At 42.1% G+C, this 21,938-nt stretch overlaps 1 protein-coding gene across 12 annotated transcripts in view; it reads left to right on the top strand.

Moving 5' to 3' along the window:
- CACNA1C (calcium voltage-gated channel subunit alpha1 C) overlaps positions 1-21,938 on the top strand; it is a 431,380-nt gene that overhangs the window by 295,731 nt on the left and 113,711 nt on the right. For 6 of the 12 annotated variants that reach the window (XM_027905690.1, XM_027905663.1, XM_027905648.1 and 3 more), the window contains exons 10-11: positions 11,940-12,014; positions 14,040-14,130. In XM_027905690.1, coding sequence (XP_027761491.1) covers positions 11,940-12,014; positions 14,040-14,130 — 166 coding nt within the window. The remainder of the gene's footprint in view (positions 1-11,939; positions 12,015-14,039; positions 14,131-21,938) is intronic. The other 6 variants (XM_027905723.1, XM_027905708.1, XM_027905715.1 and 3 more) reach the window with 1 other exon arrangement.

Genomic DNA, 21,938 nt, shown 5'->3' with positions numbered 1-21,938 from the left:
TTGTTCCCCTGAATGCATGGATGGTTCACTCCATGTAAGTTAATCAACAGGTCTGGTTTTTATTAGTAATATAATTTAATAACCCAGCTTTTATCAAATAGCAACTTTTAGGTTCATTGTTCTGTAGATTTCACAACTTCCCAGCTTTTCTTTCTCTCCTTCTGGCTGAGAGGAATCTCTGATCATGAAACAAAAAGCAAGCAACCCTTTGAAAACCTTCTTCCCCTTCCTTCTCTGCTGATAAGTTACTGCTGAGGGTGGATAAATCCCATCTAACCAAACAAGATGTAGAAGCAGTTTAGTTCAAGCCTGAATTTTCTGTCCAAGCACAGTATGGAGAAAACAATGTTTCCTTTGTTTGAACAGAGAGCAAAAGAAGATGCTGGTAATTCAGGAAGCCTCAGGACAAAAGCTGTGGCCAATGTTACAAGCTATAATTCAGCAGTAATTTGTTCCAGTATAGCATCAGAAGGCCTGATATCATTTGGTGAAGGAGGAAAAATGTTTCTAAGAATTAGAGGAGAGTAACTCTTGTGTTTGGGGAAGGTGAGCTAAATGTGGCTGGCTCCAGCAGCCAGCTTCTTGAGTGAGTGCTGGTGAATAGTGACAGCTCTGAGATAATTAACTGACCTTAAGGAGGTCACTGTAATGAGCACCAAATCTCTGTGCCACTTTTGCACGGAGGAAGGGATGCCAGTGTGTTGAGACCAAACTCCAAAATTCTGCTGATTTCTGTCCAGAGGCTCAGTTTTTCTTCTTGCTCCCTTGCAGGCATCAAAAGTTACAGAATTTAGATAAGCTTTTAGGCTGCTGTAGTTCACAACTGGGGAAAAAAAATCTCTGCCTATGAGATCCTCTCTGACTGAAAAAGTTTTGTGGTGATCTAAACGTGCTCTTGATCTCTTGCAGCTGAGGCTCTGGCTTGTGTTGTTCAACTTTCAGGTTTTTCCATCTTCATCCTTCCTGTAACCTGGAGCACAAACAACATTACACTGAGAACTGCTGGAGCAGTGATGTGTGACCAGCCACAGCATATAGAGGCTGACATTAATGTTGAGAGGGCATTAAGTTTATCCACTATAAAAGCTATTTCTCTAGCAAAGACTGTCTACTGAGATAACACCTCTGTTTTGCCTACTGGAAGTGAGACTTAGGCTGATGTAGAAATGCTCTTGTAATACTAATATGGTACATAGAAATATCTTTTAAAGTAAGGCTTTAGGGGGAATCTATTGTTTATATAGCTGGGGAAGACTAACTTTGTGCAAATAAATTAATCTCTGTCTTCCCTTTTGGCAAGTACTTCTTGAAGCTGTCAAGATTAATCCACTGACATTGTGATTACACTTCTCAAGAAAGGACACTAGTCTGTGAGAAGACTGCCTTTGCCACACCTTCTGATGAATTGCTTTATTTCCCATGGTTAGAGAGGCATAGAAAGCATTCAGTACCAGAATCTCCACAGAAAATGTTTGGAAGAAATGCCACAACCCCCTAAGCTAAGTATTCACAGAGCAAGACCATTTTTTATTTTATTTTTTAAGGAGATGGCTATAGTGTGGTCTTAAATCTTTATAAGGACAGTTGTAAAGTGGTTTTAAAAACTATGGAGTACTGAAGAGTTCCTGCTGAAGCCAGTGAGAATGATCTGTGATCAATATTTGAGAATTAGTTCTCAAATTCCAGCCGTAGCCTCCAGAGTGTCTTGGTTGAGAAGAAAGGATCAGTGAGCAGGAATGATAGCAGCTGAAATCCTGAGCGTTTTTTGATGCGGTATAGAGAACTGTCAGGAAAAAGGCTCTGGTGTTCAGTAACAGTAGCTGAGGGACATAAAGCATGTGTTCAGAGTTACAAACAACTGTTGGGGGTGAGAACTAGTTGTATTACAGTAATACTGGCCAAGATCAAAGCCACAGTGTGTCTGGCACTGTATATACCGAAATTAAAAGTATGTGTATGTACTTCCTGTTTATAGAAAAACAAAGCTAGTAACTATGGAGTTCAGCTCCCTAAAGATATTAATCGAATGCCAATGTAGACATTTCATGGTATCATAGACCTTCATTGTGAACTGACAGATGAAGTACAGTAGCTGAGGCTTGTACTCTTGCAGTGTGATAGTTCAAGGGAAATATCCCAGGTGGAATGTCAAAAACGCCATCCAGTGCCTCAGAAGAGGCAACTGAGTGTGATTAGTCCAAGTACATGTAGGAAAAGTTTTGTACAAGTAGAACCTTCAATACAGGTCTCATAAGCTGAATGTCTTAAAAGTGCTCTTGGCAGGTAGGGGAATGTGATGGAACAGACTGTAACAGAAATTGTTCTGATACAAACATTTTTTTCCCCCTTGGTCTAAGTGTGTATTCATCATGGCCTATCTCTCTCTTTGTCTTTCCTTGTGTATTTTATATTATAACTTGAAGACTGACATGCAGGAAGGTAAATACGAAGGCCCAGACCTTGCATTCCTTGGCCCAGACTGAGTTCTGTTAGGAAAGGACTCAAAGCAGGCAGTCTCTAAGAGGTCAGAAAAGGCTAAGGGAGGCAGAAGGTGCATTAGCAGAGCTCTCCCTGGGCAACACTCACATCCTCCACCTTGCCTGCCCCTGGCTGCAAGTAGCTTGAGTATCTTAAATCAATTCACAAGCAAGCACACAAGAAGGCAAAGGTAACAGTATTTTGTTTTAAATGCAGGTGAGGTTAGAACAGGGACCCTGCTGTTGTGAAGGCAGCGCAGTGAGCTGGAGCTGGCAGGAGGCTCTGTGATGTTCCTGTGGCAAATGTCCTTGGAGACAGGGAGTCTGGGCAACATTACACAGCTGAGCTAGTATATATGTAACCAAACTGGTTGGTAGTGCTGGTGCAGCTGAGGAGAAAGGACAGCATGTGAGTGGCATCCAGCGTTTTGGGAAGCCTGGGAAGTTTGCAGCAGGGCCCCTGGTGCAGGCAAGGCTCTGAGGGAGCAGCAGTCACACCCTCACTCTGCTCCTGCTCACTTCTGTTTATTGGATGAGAAACTTCCCATCCACTCGGATAGTCTGCTAATAGGATAAAAACTCCAGTTGTATTTGCTCCTGGGAAGAAAAGCAGGTCTCTCCATCCCAGTTATCTCATAAACAACAGCCTAGAGAGGTGGCGGGGGAAGGAAAACGTTTCCAACTGGGGAACTGAACTGAAAATAGCTGTGGCACTGAGTCTGCCTGCTGGTTACAGCAGCTCTTCAGTTAGCAGGATTGTAGAGATAAGTCAGCAGACTAGAGAACTGGCCTTTCAGCCCTTGAGGACTAAATTCAAATTCAGCTTTAGGGCCCACTGGTGTTCACAGGACTTGTCACATCCTCATTTCCACTCACAAAGTTCACAAACCGCAACATGATGCATCTCCTTTCTCACTTGAGGAAGGGCTGCAGTCAGACAAGTCCCTCTAAGTTGCAAACTATAAAGGTCCTGTAGTGGACCCAAGGATAGGTAACACAGGGTACCTTTAGATCAGGGTGAGGATTTTACCAACTACATTAAAATCCGTAGGCTGAAGCAGCAGAAGGGTTAAGCATCAGAACAAGGATGCTATGGCAGAGCTGTGTGGATCCTCACAGATGTGCGGATCAAAACATAAGTGTATTATCTAGCTGTTTGAAGAACCACGAGCAGAATAACAGGGCTACGCCAGGTCACGAATGACTTGTTTTAACACAGCTGTGTGAGGGAAGCTTGCATAACACCTGCCCACACTAAGCTTAGCTCAAGCTGTTGTTATCAGTCCCTCACTCTCCTGCATGCTAGAAGAATTTGCAAACCAGGAATCTCTTATTTCAAGGCCACTATAAAATGCCTGATTCTTTGGCTCGAGGTAATTGACCCATTCTCAATGCCCTGCTCAAGAAGTATAAAAGCTTTAATTACAGGTTTGACAAGCTGATTTTAAGGGCAAGACTCTTTAGCTTCAATTCTTTGCTTTTCTGCTGGCTGCACAGTAACACACAGCCTGCCCAGCTAGCATGTCTCATGCTTCTGACTCATATGATATTGTGATAATACTGTCTAGTATCAGACTAGTCATTATGTTAGCAAAAGTGTCTGGAAGAACACCACATGCAAGAGCAGCACACAAAATCCCAAGCATTTTATTTACTAGGCACAGAAGAAATGTAGCAGACCAGGTTTCAAAACAGAGTTTCATGCACATTTTGGAATAGGAGAGGTGAGTCCCATTTCAGATCATGAAGCTGAATAGAATCTGTTCAGTGTGATCCACGAGCACAACTACAGGGGTTCAGTGCTTTCACAGAGCCCTGGCTCTAGAGTGGCCTAGATCTTATGTGTGTGGTACTGTACCCATTCACCAGTGAACTGAATTGCTTGATTGTTTGCCATCAAGGAAGGCATCATCCAGGAGCCTTCTCACACACCTCACATGAATACTGCTGTTAGAAAACGTCTGCACTTGCTGAGAATTCACCTCAGTCAGGCACTGGCTGTGCAATGGGACTGTTCGTATGGACAGGGCCTCGCTGCTGGCTTTTCTTCATAATATTAATGCTTAAATATTTTAAGCACCACTTCTAAATTAAGTCTTCCCAAATGCAGGAAGCATACACTACTCTTCCAGCTTGCAGAGTGGTATTTCTAATGAAAATTCTCAGTGACTTGTTCTTTCCTACAGTTCCTTCACCTGTGGCTGAGCCTGTATCCTGCCTATCCTTTGGAATAATACAGCCCATTTTCTCCCTCACCTTCACTTTTCCTTTTTTTTTTGTTTGTTTGTGATACCAACAAGGGCCAGCCTTGAGGAGTGTAGTTTCCTTCTTCCATACCAGTTATAGTCCTCAGAGAGATGTACCTTCTTGTTGGCACAATTCCTGCTGAAGTTCCCTGGTTGCAGGGTTGTACAAGCTCCCTCTGGGAAAAATGTCCATTGTGAGCTACCAGGGCATGACTCCCCACCCACTGCACCACTCAAACAGTTCCTGCTGTCCTGACCTATCCTCTTACTTTCTCTAGCTCGCAAATTGTAGGCCACTCACAGAGTTTTCAGGCATCACCCACCTTGAAATGGCTTTGGGCAGGCAGGAATGTCATAAAACAACCAGCGCTGCATCTCCAGTCTCTTTGAAGCTTAGCAGTCTAGGTGTAAAGCAGACACCTAGACTCCCTGGAGAGTTTCTGATGACCTAAGCAGATCAAGTTGGGAAGGAGCTTCTGTAATTTTTTTTTTCTTCTCCTGGACTCCGCAGGGAAGATGGATTCACAGGGCTGTGAACTGAAAGAACAAAGATGCTGTTGCTGAAGTAGAGATTCTCATCAAAGCTATTGCCTCATCACCCAGGTGTATATTTGTCTGGGTGGGCAGATACAGAAGTTCCCCCATGCGCAGGAATTGGAGAAAGCACAGGGGCTGCTTTAAAACTACATTTGTCTTTAAAACCTATGTCCTGGCTATTTTCATTAGTAACAATGCCAGGTGGGAAATATTAATAACCTCATGATTATCAGAGACCAAAAAAAAAAAAAAAAAACCAAAAAAACCCACCAAAGTAGAGGGACTTTTTCTTTTAGTTGTTGATTTTGCTGTCTTGAGGACACTTTCTTTGTGGTTAGTTATTTTGTTCATGATCAATGTTTGTATCACTTCCCAACACATTATCTGCAGTGTTTGCAGCTCTCATACCCCCATTTCTGAGGCTCCTGCCAGACCAGCCTGCAATAATGGAATCCTTCTGGTTTTTAAGTGAGTCGTTCCTGCTTTTTGTGCCCATATATCATTTTGTGGGGTAGTTTCAGGCACATTTGATGGCACTGCTGCTTGTCCTGAATTCCTCTGATAAAAATCATAAAGAATGAGAGTGAAAATTTGTAGAACCATTAGGACTGAGCTGTTGTGATTTGTTTGCCATCACAAAACACTGTTGGAAGAGTCAGAGATCCTCAGTTGTTTTGCCTTTCTTTCATTAAGTTCATCCATCCTTGAATTGCTTCAGAATTCCATGGGGACCCAAGGGTTTGCTAAAAAATATTATACTGACACCAGAAATTTACACTATAAACCATATCCCAGCAAGTAAATGCCTTGCACTTTGGCACCTCAGTCGTTGCTCCTCGCAAGGCAGACAATGCAAGTAATTTATCACACGTGAAAACCAGTTTAGGCTGTTGTAGGAGGATCCAGATTCAGGAGAGAGACATCTTTCAAGACCTGTTCTGGTAGCACCTCTGTCACTCTGCGACCCAGCCCATCTGTCCTTCTTCAGCCACAGGGATTATGAGAGTTGCTTCCACTGCACTTGCAGGAGATACTCTGTGGTGAATGGACTCCTGTCACAGACTAAGATGTTTGCTCAGCAGTACAAGCAGCTACCCAGGGAGGCTGCTCCTCTTGCCCTTTTCAGCAGAGTTAGACTCCTTCTGTGAAGTCTTCTTTTGGGTGAGTCCCACGTCCTGTGCTTATGAGATATTTTGAGATACCACAGGTTATGTTTGTCCTTCAGGCAGGGAAATGCAAGGAGGATTTGAAGTCCTTCCTTTCGAATACAGAACAGAACATGTGTGAGGCTGGTAAAGGCTGTCTCTTGGCAGCGCCAGGAATCTGACTGTGCCCGTTACATGGTCCTCTGTGCAATGTGCATTCCACTCTCTGGCTGAAAGGAACAAATATTTGTGGAACACAGCATATTACTGTCAATATCGCTATAAAAAGAAGGGAAATGGCAGCTGTTCAAAGTAGCTGACGAGTTTGTTACACTAAAATAAGTCCCAGGAAGATTAATTAGTAGCAAGATAATGCATTCATAGGTGTGCAGTAGTCTGCATGTGGTAATGACAGATCTATTAATCACAAGGCCTGCACAATTAATACATTTTACTCTCTCTCCTATTCCTCTTTGTGTATGGTATAAATCTACATAGCCCACATCCCCTCAACATCATATGACATCTTGGATATATGTTGACACTCTGGAAGAAGAGAAGGACAAGTAAACCCAAGTCTTTTTATATAAAAGACATACTTTGCAATTTCTGTTGTAAAGTATATAATTTATCTATGAACGAAGTTTGAAGATGGGATACTCCCTCTCAGTACTGGCAGCGTTCCTACTTTGTACTTCTCCATTCAGCAAGGCCATGCTGCACTGCCTCAGTCCCTTGTGGTGCACGTCCAGTGCCCAGCCTGGTTTTAGTGTGATAGCAGGTCTTGTTACTACACAAGTAGTAAGCTGCAGTGCCTTTGCTGCTCGTTCACTGATGAAAAGATCTTTTTTACCAAAAGCCTTTTCCTGTTAGACTGAAGTGGATACAACTGTCAGTCACTTCATGGCTCTTTATTATTGTCCTGGGTTCTCTGGCTGACTTTAAGTGAAAGTGTGAATCACTCTCACACACCTCTTGCAATCACAGTCATTTGTATGTAATCAAAGATTAGGTTATGCGAAGTGAATATATTACATGCATTTAATGTAATATAGTAGATATATTGTATGTAGTGTATAATACTGTGTGTTGTGAGTGTTGGCCTCTGAGCCCTTGGCAAGCATTTTCCAACTATTTTCACAATTCTTCTGGATTTTTTTTTATTGTGCTAGGTTTATTGATGCATTCCCTCTAACTTTGGGAGGTCTGTAATCACCAAGATCCTACATATAGTTCAAGTTTCCTTTCCTCTTCTCCTGTAAAAGCTTTTCTTTCACAGAACTCCTTTTCAAAGAAGAAAACACAAAAGAATACCCCAGTCATGCCTAGTAAATTTTCCTGACAAAATCAGGACATCTAGAGAAAACTAATCTCTTACCTCTGCAGTTTCCCTTCTGCATGCTGCTTGCATTAAGAGCATACTCACTGATTGTTCCCAAGACACTGTATGCATGTAGCAGAATGAAAGCTGTATCTTATTTAAATTAATAAGATGAATGAGTCCAGCGTTTCCAAAACAGGCAGTGACAAGAGGAAAGCTGGGCAATATTCTTGTATTAATTAAAATGCGATCAATTGATATTCTGACAGCTGCCCATAGACTCATTCATGAAATGATAGGCATGAAAAGCACCACGGGAAGCAGAGTTTCTACCAGAGACAAAGTCATTCACTCGATGCACATTCTGTTAAAGGAAGCAGCCTGAATATTGCAATTTATTCTTGTTGTACTTGATGGGAAAAGAAATCTTAAATCCCAGCTGGAGAATTTACAGGACTACTTTGCTCTTTAGATTTGCTTTATAGTTCTGCAGAGTCCCGCTTGGGAGACATTAACATCAGTAATAACTATAGTACTTAGCACTTATTGTGATGTGTTTCATCTGCAGATCTCGGAGAGATTTGCAAGGTGAGTGCAAAATTACAATCCCCCTGTTAGAGAAACTGAACAGATATGTAGAAAGTCTTGGTCATGTGGCCAAGGTGACACAATAAGGTGAAATGGTGGTGAAGTGACTGCAGGTCCTTCTGATCTCAAATGCCAGTGTGGGCAAAAGGAGTTATTTACACTCATATTATGCAAAGTAATTCAATACCAGTAGAAATTAGATGTGAGGTCACACAATGTGGATAGCCTGTGATATATTCAGTTCTAAAATTATTGCCCTGCAAAGACGTGTAGTAAGATGTCCCATTACAAACTGTGAAAAGTTTATGTTTTGTCTGTGTTTCTGGAACTGGGCACCCTTTGCCCAGGCGTGATCTTCTCTGGCTCATAAATTATTAAAGTGAGGTAAAGCAATAAGCGCGGCAGCATTGTATAATCCACGGAAATAAATCTGAATATTAGAATTACTTCCACTGCCAAGATGACAAACATTTCATAAATGCAAGATGCAACAGTGGTAATGATGTTTCTGAACCGGGAAGCAAATATTATTCTCCCAGTGTGTAAGGGAAAAATTGTCTCAGGACTGCACAGAAGGTTATTTGGTTGGGCCAGCTTTCTGTTTCAGCAGTTGGCTGTCTTTTGGCAACCAGCCATCTAATAATTCATTGCATGCCCATGGGGCATTTCATTGGAGGAGGGACATATGTTAGTGCAAGGGTAGAGCTGGTATCAATGCTTGATGCCAGTGACATGGAACAGAGGCTCTCAAAGGGTCTTGCACATCTGTCTGCCTAGTCAGTCACAGACTGCAGGCTCTGCCCTCATTTCTGTCTGTCTGTTGGGTTTCAGAGCTAGAAGTAACATAACATGAAGCATTTTTCAGATTTATTTCTAAGGAAGCTGCTGCGTAGCTTTTGTTGTTGCTTTAACTGATGCAGGAATGCTGTGTAAGTAATGGGAAATTGGAGGTTAGGTAAGTCTCCTAAGGTAGACTAAAAGTCTTCCTTCAGTCATGAGCCACACTGTGGCAAGATGTAAGAAGTGCAAAGGCTTCAGAAGGCACTGTAGAGAGAATGTCAAACCTACTGGTCCTTATGGTTTGCACTGTTCAAACCACGCAATACTTGCAAGCCTTTGAAAAGCTGTTTCAATTCCATTGAAAAAAATTTCTATGCTATGCTATGCTGTGCTACCTAGAGAATGTGTAGCTAATGGAAGATTTCATCAGCCAGAGCGGGTTATGGATGTGATGATAAATCTAAAAAAAAAAAAAAAAAAAAAAGAGATTCCCTTGTAAGCAAAGCCACCATGATTTGCCTGAGGAACAGGTACACTAGTTGCTCGTAGAAGTTATGGATACACCATCACTGGAAGTGTTCAAGGTCAGGTTGAGTGGGGCTTTGAACAACCTGATCTAATTACATTTGTTCCTTCCCATGGCATGAGGAGTGAACTTAATGATTTTTAAAGGTCCCTTCCAACCCAAACCATTCATGATTCTGTGAAAATATGTAATACAATCTATGGGACCTGTCCCTGTGTAGTTAGTGGTTCACTGTGCTGGTTTGGTTGAAGTGAGCTGCCCACTCTGTGCCCATTGCCCTGTTAGCTGGACTGCTGCTCCTGGGGCAGTCAGGCAGAGGCAAGCTGTCTGATGGAAATGCCTTCTCACCCCTTCAGCAACCTGCTGTCACTTAGGATGGATCGATGTAGGGACAGAGTTGTTCTCTACTGTCAGCAAGTCCCCTGTATAAAATATTGGTACTTAGTAGATTGACCAAATACCTTAGGGGATTAGGTGGGCAGTTGAATGCCTTGCCCATGCTGCATTTTGGACACTGAAGCACCTTCAGTGCAAATTATTCGGTAGATAGAAGATTAATTGCTTTGCTTGAAGGCTGGGAAGTGGGGAGGTGTGGTCCTTCTACAGCTGGCAGAGCCAAGACCCCTGGGGATCTCTGATTTTGTTACAAGCAGTGGATATTTTGAAGTTGACAGGGAACTACGCCTGTGACACTGCATAGGTCATTGAATACACATGCCATAGGATGCAAGGCACCTGGATTTCCCTTGCTAAGTCACTTTGTGTCCACCTGGGAGGAAATCTGCCTTGGTCTCTTTTTTGCCTTTGTCTCAGCTCCCAAAATTACAGGGAGGAAGTGGCCATCGAGATGGCATAGTCTGTATACCATGGTCCTAAATACAACTCTGGTCTGGACTTGAGCCCACCATTTGGAAACAACATCTCTTCTTGATTAAAACATTCCTGTGGTGGATTTACCACCAGCATTCTTGGTACATGGTTCCAGTAATTAATTACCCGCACTGCAAAAAATCCCTGTCTTGTTTCTAGACTGGAGCCAGGGTGTATGCACAAAGTCTGAGTTCTCTGAGAACTGAGTCAGATAAGAAAGCCATCTGGGCAGTATTTGGTCTACTTCCCCTCATATTCAGCCCCAGTTTATACACAACTCTTCTCCAGCATCTTCCATTTTCAGGTTTAGTTAACTGGCCTGAACGAACCTCACAGCATCTGCACACCTGATTATCCCCTGGTGTTGAATGTGGTTTGAGGTGCCAAGTAAAGCAAGTGATTGTGCTGCTGAGAGCATTCTGCTCTGGGGAAGGTAGTCCTAATCTCCTGTCTGTTCTGACCTTTATCTTCCTCTAATACTTCATACCCCTTTAATACTTCTCATTGTCCTTAACATTTTCCATCAGTCCAGTGTATTAAGTGCTTGTGAGCTGGTGCCTGCACACAGATCCATGGGATCTCTTCAGTTCATGTACCGCTGCACCTGCATCTCTCACTGTAACTGAGTCTGATTTTTCACAGCAGTAGCATCAGGGAAGTGTGAACTACAATCTAAGATGTCTCTGTGTGTGCACCTTTGATCTGTGTGGGCTGAGGCCCTCTGTGCATCACAGGCAAAGGATCAACATTAAGTAGTGTCGTGAAAAGCCAAGCAACAGGATGATGTCAGGGGGCAAATGCCATATGTAAACTCAAACAGAACTCACGAGTTGTAGTCCAGGGGTAACCTAGTTTTGGTAAGGCAGTGTGTGTCTGAGTCCTCAATGAATGTTGTTATCTCTGGAGATGAGGAGAAATGTGCTCACCCCTACAACTTGCCTTTAGCAGTGCCGACAGTTTTGGAAGAGTCTCTAGATATTGGAGCAGCTTAGGAAGGAAGCCGATGAGCCTCATTCAAATATAGGCTGTTTCAGAATATGACCCAAAGGGTCAGAGGATAACCTGGGGACACTGCCATTGCCTTAGTCTCATCAATTTCAATAGGTCAGACAGTCAAACAAAGAGAGTTTTGCCGTTGACATCACTGAAAAAAGATCTGACCCATAACCTTATATTCATCAACTTCATGTTCTCAGAAGCCAGACATAAAAAAAGAGAATAGATCAAGTAAGAGTTATCCTCTGAGGATCTGTTAGTGATATTTCATACCTCTGTATACCTTTGTTTTACATTTTGTACTTTTAATTCACATGATGAAGTTTTCAGACAGAAGTGGATATCATGTGTAAGCTGAGTTCCTTGTCTTTTTCTTTTGCCTGTCACTGGCTGCATGTTCTCTATTGATGTCTTGTTCCTGGTACTTGACACTGACCATCTTGTCTGTGAAAGGAAGCACTCCAGCTGGTTTGCCTGATGAGAAGAAAGGAAAGTTTGCTTGGTTTAGTCACTCTACAGAAACCCATGGTAATGTTGCACTGCACTCTATGTCCACACTGTGTATATCTGTGTATGTGTGTCTGTATAGCTCAGTGCAGACTCGCATGTAATACAGCTTTGTATTCTGCATGTGTGTGCCTTGGTTTTTCTATTGTTTGTGCAATATCCTCTTCATGCACTCAAGATAACAAGCTGCTCTGCAAATCAGTCTCTTGCTAATGTCTTTGAAATTGTTTTCCATTTGCAAATAAGCTCAAATATGTCTTGAAAGTGCTTTACCTCATCTTCAAAAATGACTTGCAAAATATCAGTGTTTTGGGGTTTTTTTCCTGCAGGGCTTAGTCTGGACAAAAATTTTAATTATGAATGTTGGGTTTTTTTCTTACAGCTTACTTGACTGTTTCATGTACACCAGAATATTAATTCAGTTTATCCTTAATTTATCTTTCCAAATAAACAAGATTATTAAAACATCTGTCTTCATAAAGGAACAGGCACTGTTAGAGTACAATATTTCATAGTTCGGTCAAGAGTGCTAGAGGGTCAATTATTTCATATTGTCCTAAGGACACAACGTAAGAACTTCAGATTTCCCAGACTTGTGTTTTAGGTACATGCATTTTTGTGATGGGATGAGATAGTTCATTTTGAGGGATATTTCTCCCATAATGCTTTCAAAGCAAGAACCCAAGAATACTTTTGGAAGAACCTGCTGATGTCTTTCTAGCCCCTGAAAGATGACCTGGTCCCATGGCCCTCTGAGCATCTGCCCAATTGAAACACAGAACCCATTTCTTTTATGTTGCCTACTTTTGTATCAACAGCCCACAAGCAGATGTATTCTTAGTACTAAGTTACATATTCTTACAGGCTATTAGAAGTCTCTCCACCAGGTAGTAGTGCATGCTCTCAAGTCTCATCTGATATATATACCCAATTGCTAATACAGGTCATGTTCTGAAGTTCTACCAGGTTTCTGGGAGATCTGTTTTAACACCACCATCACTCAGTCTCAAGTATAACTTTTTCAATTGTTTTGTGTATTTGAAAAGAGGGGAGGAGGGAAGAGAACACATATTAAATCCTGTCCATTTTCCTAACTTATGTTGAATTATTGTATATTAAGGAGTTATTAGAGCTCATATAGGAGCCATGAACAGTTGGTGAAATGCAAACAGTGTGGGTTTTCTTTCTTCTTTTTTTTTTAATGACCTGTAGAAACAAATCAAATGTTGAGATTTGATAACAGATAGAAAATGTGACAGGTTCTTGGATCCATATGAGATAGGTTCACACCTAAGGTTGCTTTCAGTTGATGTTTGTTCCATGATACCTCTGTAAAAGCCTAGGAAATTCTGTCCAGTTCTTCAATGGTGAGTGCCAGTGTATAATCTCCACCAATGTCTATATTCATTGGCTCCTTTGTTGGTAATATCTGAGTGGGTCAGACAATCTGAATTTCTCTTTTATACCTATAGGTCCAGTTTATAATTGTAAGGTTGAAACACATGGATGGTTAGTATGTGACAGATACACAGCATACAAAATACATCAGTATTATTTATGTGGTATTTGCTATCAGGCTAAAAGAAGCTGTTTATCTGCACACATGCCAATCCTGGTACCTTTTATTTGTATTCAATCATTGCACAAAAGATTAGGAAGGGCAGTGAGGTGGTTGGGCTGCTGCAGGTAAAGAGGCTCCTTTTTAAAGTGTTCTGTTGAATCAAACAGAAGCTTCTTGTTGGGTTCATCTGCTTTTCAATCGTTCTCATTCATAAAATTTCCAGAAACTGACTCTGAAAGAAAGAGAGCAGCTGCTTCTTCCCTTATCTTTAGAACTTGAGCAACCTGTGTATGTTCCTGAAGTCTACCTGCCCAGCCTGGTCTGTACAGGGAGGCACAAGACTTGCTCAGCAAATTGCTTAATCCTCAGGAGCTGCAGCTGAGGGTCTTTTCATTAAGCCAGTTCCTTCGCTCATGTGGCTCATTAAGAGATGTGCCAGATTCTAATGACCAACCCTCTCTTTTTCTTCCCTTTGACTCTTACAGTGAGCATGCCCACCAGTGAGACCGAGTCCGTGAACACAGACAACGTCCCTGGAGCCGACATGGAAGGCGAGAACTGCGGCGCGAGGCTGGCGTGAGTACACACACAGACATCTGCATCAGGGCTTGGGCCGGGCTCGGGGGATAAAGCCAGGGCAAATGTCAGCCTTTTTAAGAGGAAGAAAACCCCATTGTGGGTGAAAGGAGAGGCTGCAGAAGATCTATTGATCCAGGTTCTTATCTTAACTGCAGTGTAAACTTGCTCCGGACATTAGTGAGGAGACGCTGAGTTTACACGGATTTAAATAAAGCACAGAATGCCCAGGATAAGCAGATCTGGTTTTGCATAATAGCTAAAAGAGAAACTGATGGATAACAGTGTTCTTATTTTAAAATTCCTCTTAGGTGATAGATAGTCAAAACCAGTATGTGTAGAGCAAAGAGTGGAAATGACTGGTCCATTTCCATTTCTTAGTGATTCTTGTACGCTTTGCAATGTCTTGTAATAGAAATACATTGATGAGAACTCCCATCTGACAAACTGCATTACACCCTTCAAATGCTGCACAGAACACTAGTGACAAAGAAATACATCAGTTAGGAGGGATTAATGCCTCCTCCTTGAAATTGCACCGTTGTAGTTAAAGAAGGTGCTCAAGAATGTGTGAGAGAGAGGTTATGAAATACCATATTATGTGGTGTATTTTTTAACATCACAGAGAGCAAGGATAGGCAAGAGGAGTCCTTCCTTCCCTTTTGTATGACTGAACAAGTATGGACTTTATGCTTTGGGGGCAATGTGTTAGTCCCTCCAAATTTCCTCTAAAAAGGAGTTAAGCGTACCTCTGCTATAGATGAGACCATGCTGGAGTATTTTGAGGCTCTGTCCTGTCCTTGGGCCTACCTTGAGCTCTTTGGTGATTCTCAAATGCTCATCATAAGTGAATAAGAAATGCTCTGTTCTGTCATACCTGTTTACCAGTTGACTCAGTGTTCAGGTTCTGACAGGAGCCTGAGTATTTTCTACTTTCCAATCTCCTTTTACTGCTCCCAAATTCATGCTTATTGAATTTAAGATATTAGCAGGCACACTTCTGCTTTTTGCCTCTATGGACCTGTCCATGGATTTACCTGACTTAAGGCTGTCTGCCTTCACAGTCTTCTGTGGCAACAAGTTTCAGATGTTCACTACCTGCTGTGTAGACAAGAATTTTCTCCTATCTGTTCTAAGATGATCTATTGCTGCTTTCAGTCACTGTCCTTTCCCTCTAATATTGTGATATTAGGTGATCAACCGTTCCACATTCAGCTTATCTATCACTTCCATAACCTTGTAAACCTTGATTGTATCTCCCACACATACCCTTGGCCCTCTCCTCTACAAACTGAAGAGGAGGAGATCTTATCAACATTAAAAGATGTGATACATGGAATGTGTTGTAAATTCAATCTGCTTTCCTTGAAGAGTCAGCCAGAAACTTACAAACCCTTGGAGAAATTATTTGTGATACCTTTCCTTCACCTGTCTGCTGTTGTGAACCTGCTGAGTCTTTTAATTTAGGTTATGAACACTTTTCTGAAGGAGCCTGGCTTAGATCTACTCACAGCACTGAGGCAGTTGTAGCCCTTTCTTTGGCAACCCAGCAAGTTTCTTGTGCTCCTGGTGTGTTACAGGAAGAATCAGGTGGATGTGTGATCACTTCTTCCAGCTGGATTCAGTTTGAAGAACCATCTCCATTCTGCAACTGTGGTTCACAGAATCACAGAATGGATCGGACTGGAAGGGACCACAATGGGTCATCTGATCCAGCCTCCTGCTCAAGCAGGGCCATCCTGGAACACGTGGCACAGAATTGTGTCCAGACAGCTCCTGAATATCTTGAAGATCTTGAAAAATGATTGTTAGCAGCCTCGCTATGGCGTCCATCATGAATGCATTCCATCAGGGCCCATGGACTTTTTGGATGTCAGGTTTGCCTAGCTGTTCTCTGACCCAGTCCTCCTTGGCCAAGGAAAAGTCTTCCTTCCAGCATTTCTTTACCTTGCTCTCCTGGGTCAGAGATTCCTGAGGGCTGACTTTGTTAGTAAAAACCAATGAAAAGAAGGCTGTCAGTAATTCTGCCTTCTTTGCACCATCAGAGCCCCCTCTCCATTTAGTAACAGGCCCACATTATCCTGAGTTTTCCTTCTGTTATTGATGTATTTGAAGAAGCCTTTCTTCTTGTCCTTGACATTCTTTGCCAGATTTAATTTTAGATGGTCCTTGGCCTTCCTGGTCTCATTTCTGCTTACTCTGACAACCTCTCTATATTCATTCCAAGTAGCCTGACCCTGCTTCCATCTCCTGTTTGTTTCCTGCTTCAATAATGACAGGAGTTCCTTGTTCATTCACAGAGGTCTCTTGCCCCCTTTGCCTGATTTCTTCCTCATCAGGATGCATTGCTCTTGAGCCTGGAGGATATCATCCTTGAATATCAACCCACTCTTCTAACACCTCCCTCCCTGGAGGAACTCTTCCCATGGAATTCTTCTTAGAAGATCCCCTAAAGAGACCAAAATCAGCTCTCCTGAAGTCCATGATTACAGTTTTGCTTGCTGCCCTGCTTCCTCCTTGCCCAATACTGAACTCATCAAGCTCATGGTCACTGCAGCCAAGGCTGCCCCCAACCTTCACAGCTCCAACAAGGCCTTCCCTGTTTGGTAGTGTTGGTCAGGCAGCACACCATTCCTTGTGGGATCCTCCGCTACCTGTGTCAGAAAGTTGTCATCAGTGCTTTCCAGGAACCTCCTGGACTGTTTATGCTTTGCTGTGTTGCTTTTCCAGCATCTGTCAGGGCAGTTAAAGTCCTTCGGGAGAGGGGATGCAGTGCCAAAAGCAATGGCAACAGTTACTATAAGGTTTCATATATTTTTAATATTACAGCTTGCATTCATTTGTTCTTGCATTCAATGTTCTTAATCCCAGCAGATCCTAAAGCACTTTATGAGCTGTAAATGCAGAGATTGTTTTCACAGCATTAAAGTTCAACCACCTTCAGGGTAAAATGTGACAGGTGTTTAAAAACAACAGGCACAAGTGTATGAGGAGATGTTTGAGGGATAGATTGTTCTGCACTGAAACTACATGGGGAATTTTGGCAAGCAGAACATAATTATCCTAGCTGGAATGTGGCCAGGAGAGCCAAAGTTAAACCCAACTCTGAACGTAATCATGACTTAGAATGGAGTTTACTCAAAATAGCCCAGCGTGCTCACAGGAGAATGGCAGTCCTCAGATTTGGCATTAGGAGCAGGGATGGCTAAGTCCAACAGGTTTTAGGGAAGAAGGCATAGGAAAATTAGAGGAAAACTAAACTTCATTTCTTCTTCTCGTGTTGCAAATGTTAAACCAGGGCCTTAAGTTTCACCAGACCAGGACAAGTAATATTCAGAGAGATAAACAGTTTCCTTGCCACTCTTCACTTCGTTTGAAAATGGATGATGTATAGTAGGAGAGTTGAAGTCTGTTATTGAGAAGGATTTTTTTACTCCTTACCCAAGGACAGTTGGGATCCTCAAGGCCTCACTCAGATTGCTTTTCATCTCTAGGAGATGGATAGGCTCCTTCATGCATGAAAATGAATGGCTATATCATTGTATATGAAATTCTGGGGTGAGATACAAATTTTGCCAATACTTCCTGCTTTTGTAAAATGTTTGTTTCAAGCTTTGTGAAGCTGCAAATTCCTTAGTTCTGGGTAAATTCAGATCTGCCTTTGATGCTGAGGTTTGGAATCCTTTCTGGTTTCTTTTGTTACTGCGTCACACACTTAGGCAGAGAGAAACCAGCTTTCCTGACTTTTTCCTGGTATTAAGTGTTCTTCTTATTGACCCCTCTTTTAAACATCCCATAGGCCAATATTCCTGCTGGAATATATATAATTTAAGCAAGAATTTATCTGCACGAGTGTTTTCTATTATTGGAACCTGACTAAGAATCAGAATTTGGCCCGGTGTTCAAGAATAGTGAAAATTCATGTGGGAAGTCAGTTCAGCTTTTAAAAAAAGTTCCTCACCAAGTACTAGAGATGTTGAATAAGCATTAATAATTATACCCATGCCATCCTGATTTACTCTAGTTGAAGATTAGGCCAGCACTTTTGAGCAGTCATCAGCCCCCTGTTTTTACAGTTGAAATGTAGCCAAGTTTTTTGTTTGATTGTTGAGTTTCGTGTATTGCACATGAGTCTTGGTTTTTACCAGCTTTCTAAAATCACCCAGTGGCCATAAGTCCCCATTACTTTGCTATTAAAACACATTTTCCCAGAGGGCAGAGGCTGCACTGGGCAAACTGTGGCCAGACACGACTGAAGCAAGGGGGGGATTTCAAGTCAAAGGCAATATATTTATTTCTTTATTGACATCAAACTGCCTAGGGCATTTAACCACCCCAGCACCACCACCACAGTTACAGGCTGAGCTTGCCATCCAAATGTACTCACAATAAAAGGAAAAACAAATGCTCAGGAGACTGGAGGAAAAAACTTTTTTGTTGAAGATAACTTAGAATTACTGGCTGTTTTTTCTGTTCTTTTAAAAATCTGTAGAGCTTTGAAAAACTGTGCCTGTGAATGACAGAAAGATCTACTTGAGAAACCAGGCTCAAACGTGCCTTTTGGAAAAGGAGATCTTCCCTGACAGCCTTTCTCAGCTCCACAGAGACATATGCTATGTGAGATCAGGAGAGTACCTCTCAAACACAAGCTATCTTCTGCAGATGAATTATCTCAAAGAAGGTTTTATATCTCTAGTATCCATACTATAGAAACTTCCTCCATCACCTGTGCTGTCCAGAGTAATGCCAGTATTCAAAACAGCAGAAGGAGTTTCAGGAGGAATCTAACATCTAATCTCTCTTTGCGTGTTGTGTAATTCCAATTTTTCAGAACTTAAAACAAAAAAAAAACACCCCAACTTCATTCATATTCATTCCTGGTGTAATTCTGCTGGCAGCAGGAGTGCTGTGGCACAGAGCAATTCCCTTCCTAAGGGTATAGTATAAACTTCATCAGACACTAGAATCTGAAAATGGTTTTGTAGGGTTCCACAGGAAACTAAAAAGCATCCCACAACTTTAACAGTATGTTATCCCTGTCATGGTATTGCCTTGTATTGCTCTGACATTTGCCCTGAGGTAGGAACACAACAGCTTTTATCCTCCTGGACAACACTTGGAAGTGGAACTGATCTTATTTCTGACGTGTCACAGCTTTAATAACCTGTTGCCTCGGGGTACAAAGAAACACGTTTCCTCTGCAGCAGGCATCAGTGGGATAAACCCGGAGCTAGGAGCAATGGGTTTCTATTTACAGGATATCCTTCCATCCAGGGCTTCCCAATAGCCAGTAATTTCCCTGAACCTCTGTGGTTACTGCTGTGCAGGGCTTAGATTCCTGAGGACAGGCTATTGCTCATAATCAGGAGTAATCTGTTCTGTGCAGGGTGTCAGCACATATAATCTTCCAATACAAGCAGAATGTTAATTTTCTAATACAACCATACAGATCTGGAGTGTGCCACAATAGAGCTTGCTTTTATACATATGTATTAGATTAAAAAAAAGACCTTTGTGAAAACTAATGTTCCATAGAGCTTCAATAGAAAAGTGAAGCACTTGAGCTCAAAGGGAAAGAGGGCTTAAAATTATCTGCTTTCACTGAAACAATAAGCCACTTGGCATTTTCACCTTGGCCAGGATTTCCATACATTTGGGGGACAGTTCAACTGCTTTTCCACCAAATGTAGCTCAAACAATAAAAAAGGATAAACCAAAATGAGCAACCTACACTGGCTTTCCAACTGAAAACAGTGTGTCCTGAAAATATTATGATCAATGGAAGCTTTCCCTGGCAGCTGAATGGTCAGGGATTTTTCCCTTTGTGCGTTTCTGGCTGGGAAAATAATTCCTGTGCAGTTCTTGCCATCATCAGCATAGGGGCCAGTGGTAAAGGCAGAAGGGTCTGTTTGCTTGCAGGTTTGCTGTACTTGCTGCTGGTTTTCTCTCATACAGAAGACAGACTCTTTGTGATGTGATGGGGACTTTGGTCCCATCACATCAGGAACAGTGGTAAGAAAAGTCTGCCAAAAACTGTGAAACCACTGCTGGTTTCAGCGGGAAAACATACGGGATCAGCCCGTATGTGTCAGTCTCAGCTACTGCTCTCCAATTTATTATGAGCAAGGTGCTTTTAATATTCACAGTGAGCTCTAGGTCTGTGTCTAAAGGACAATAGCATGCCCTTGTGGAAGAGGAGTTATCTTCCTCCTTCCGACTCTGTGCCAGGACTTGCCTGTGACTTGCCACAGGGAGAGCAACATTATTTAGGGAATACTGAAGTGCTAGCCTATTTTCCCAGACTTTAAGAAAGCCTGTTGAATAGCAAATCATCTCAGTTTTAGGCTAGACAGATCCAATTTTCTTAAGGATGTTCTGTAGGTTCTTACTTCTGCTGGCCAACGACCACCTCTTCAAACCAGCAGGCCAACAACCGCCTCTTTAAACCAGCGTGGCTCTCATCAGGTCAGCATTCTTCATCCAGTGCTTCTGCAAGGAGGGCCAGAGTGTTTTAAAAAAAAGGAAAAAGAGGAATCATTGTGAGTTCTCTGCTTAATGCAAGTTCTCCAGGGCTGGTCATCTCTTCTGTTTTGCTGAAAGCTTTTAATTAATGGTCAGAAATGAGAAATGGTCATTGCAAGTTCCTGTACAGCTCCCCAGTGTTAATTGTGTTGTACAGGGGCAGGATGGAGGCCCATTGCTTTTTTTGTGAATTGCAGAAACTCAGCTGAGGGCAGAACTCAGCCCTAACACTTAATTAGGCTGCAGACTCCATGCCTGCACATTACATTCCTGATTATCTTGTATCATTGTATGCTTTTATCCCAGTAATGTGTGAAAAAAGGACCTTAGGGTGGACACCTTCTCTTCAGAAATGCCAGCATCCTGTCTAGAAGCAAAGAAATGTCATCAGCAGGAATAGAGAGAGGGAAACATGTTGTGCTGCTTGACCCGTAACTGCATGAATGCACCATATTGCACCGAAACAAAACCAATGTCACACCAGGACCGTGTTCTTACAGTTTTAAAATCTGTAAGATTTTAGTGAAGCTCTTTGAATGTTCCCCAAAGTTGAGTATAGCCCAGAGGCACAGTAAAGTCCATTTCTGTGTTACTGCTTTTCTGTGAGCTTTTGCTAGTGAATCCTCATGAAGGTAGTTGCCTTTGAGTGGAATCATATGATATAAAAGTAGCTGTGACCAGCATGTCAGATAATTTTATGGCCATGTTTAGTAACACCCACACCCAGAAAAAAAGCTGTAACATGGTCTTTTTGTCATGCTTGGTGACCTACGAGATTTTTCAAGAATTGTTTGTTGTGTGTACAATTACACAGTCCTCAATCCCTGTTATACAAAAGTGTCACATCCTTCACAAGTGCCTTCTCTGGTGTCCACCACAAACATGGAAATGAAGACTCTTATCTCTCAGAATGTGGGATATCTCACTACATTTGAGTTATGCAGATTATCCAGAGGTTTATGTTGATTAAGAAACCTTTGAATTTCAGTGTCTTATCTGTGTGTAGTACATCACTGTGTAAGGCTAGAAGAGTTTTAGGGAATTTTAAAGATAGCTTGCCACACAGTAGAGATCTGATTTCTGTGTTTGTCCTTCTAAAAGACAATCTGAGTTATGTGGCTCCACACTCAGTGTGATTTGAAGTGATTTTCATATAGGCTACTATACCATGATTTTAAACAATAATTTCTCAAGACATTCCATAGTTTGACACAAATGGAGACACTCTCTTTCTCCCAATGACATAAAGCTCCCAGAACACCAGGGATGCAAGAGATCCATGTTTA

This window comes from Empidonax traillii, unplaced genomic scaffold (assembly GCF_003031625.1).
Source record: "Empidonax traillii isolate 1590-97213 ecotype Southwest subspecies unplaced genomic scaffold, ASM303162v1 scaffold25:size3598162, whole genome shotgun sequence".
NCBI classification, from domain to species: domain Eukaryota; kingdom Metazoa; phylum Chordata; class Aves; order Passeriformes; family Tyrannidae; genus Empidonax; species Empidonax traillii.
Note: the sequence above shows the minus strand (reverse complement) of the source record. Positions and strands in the feature narration are given on the sequence as shown.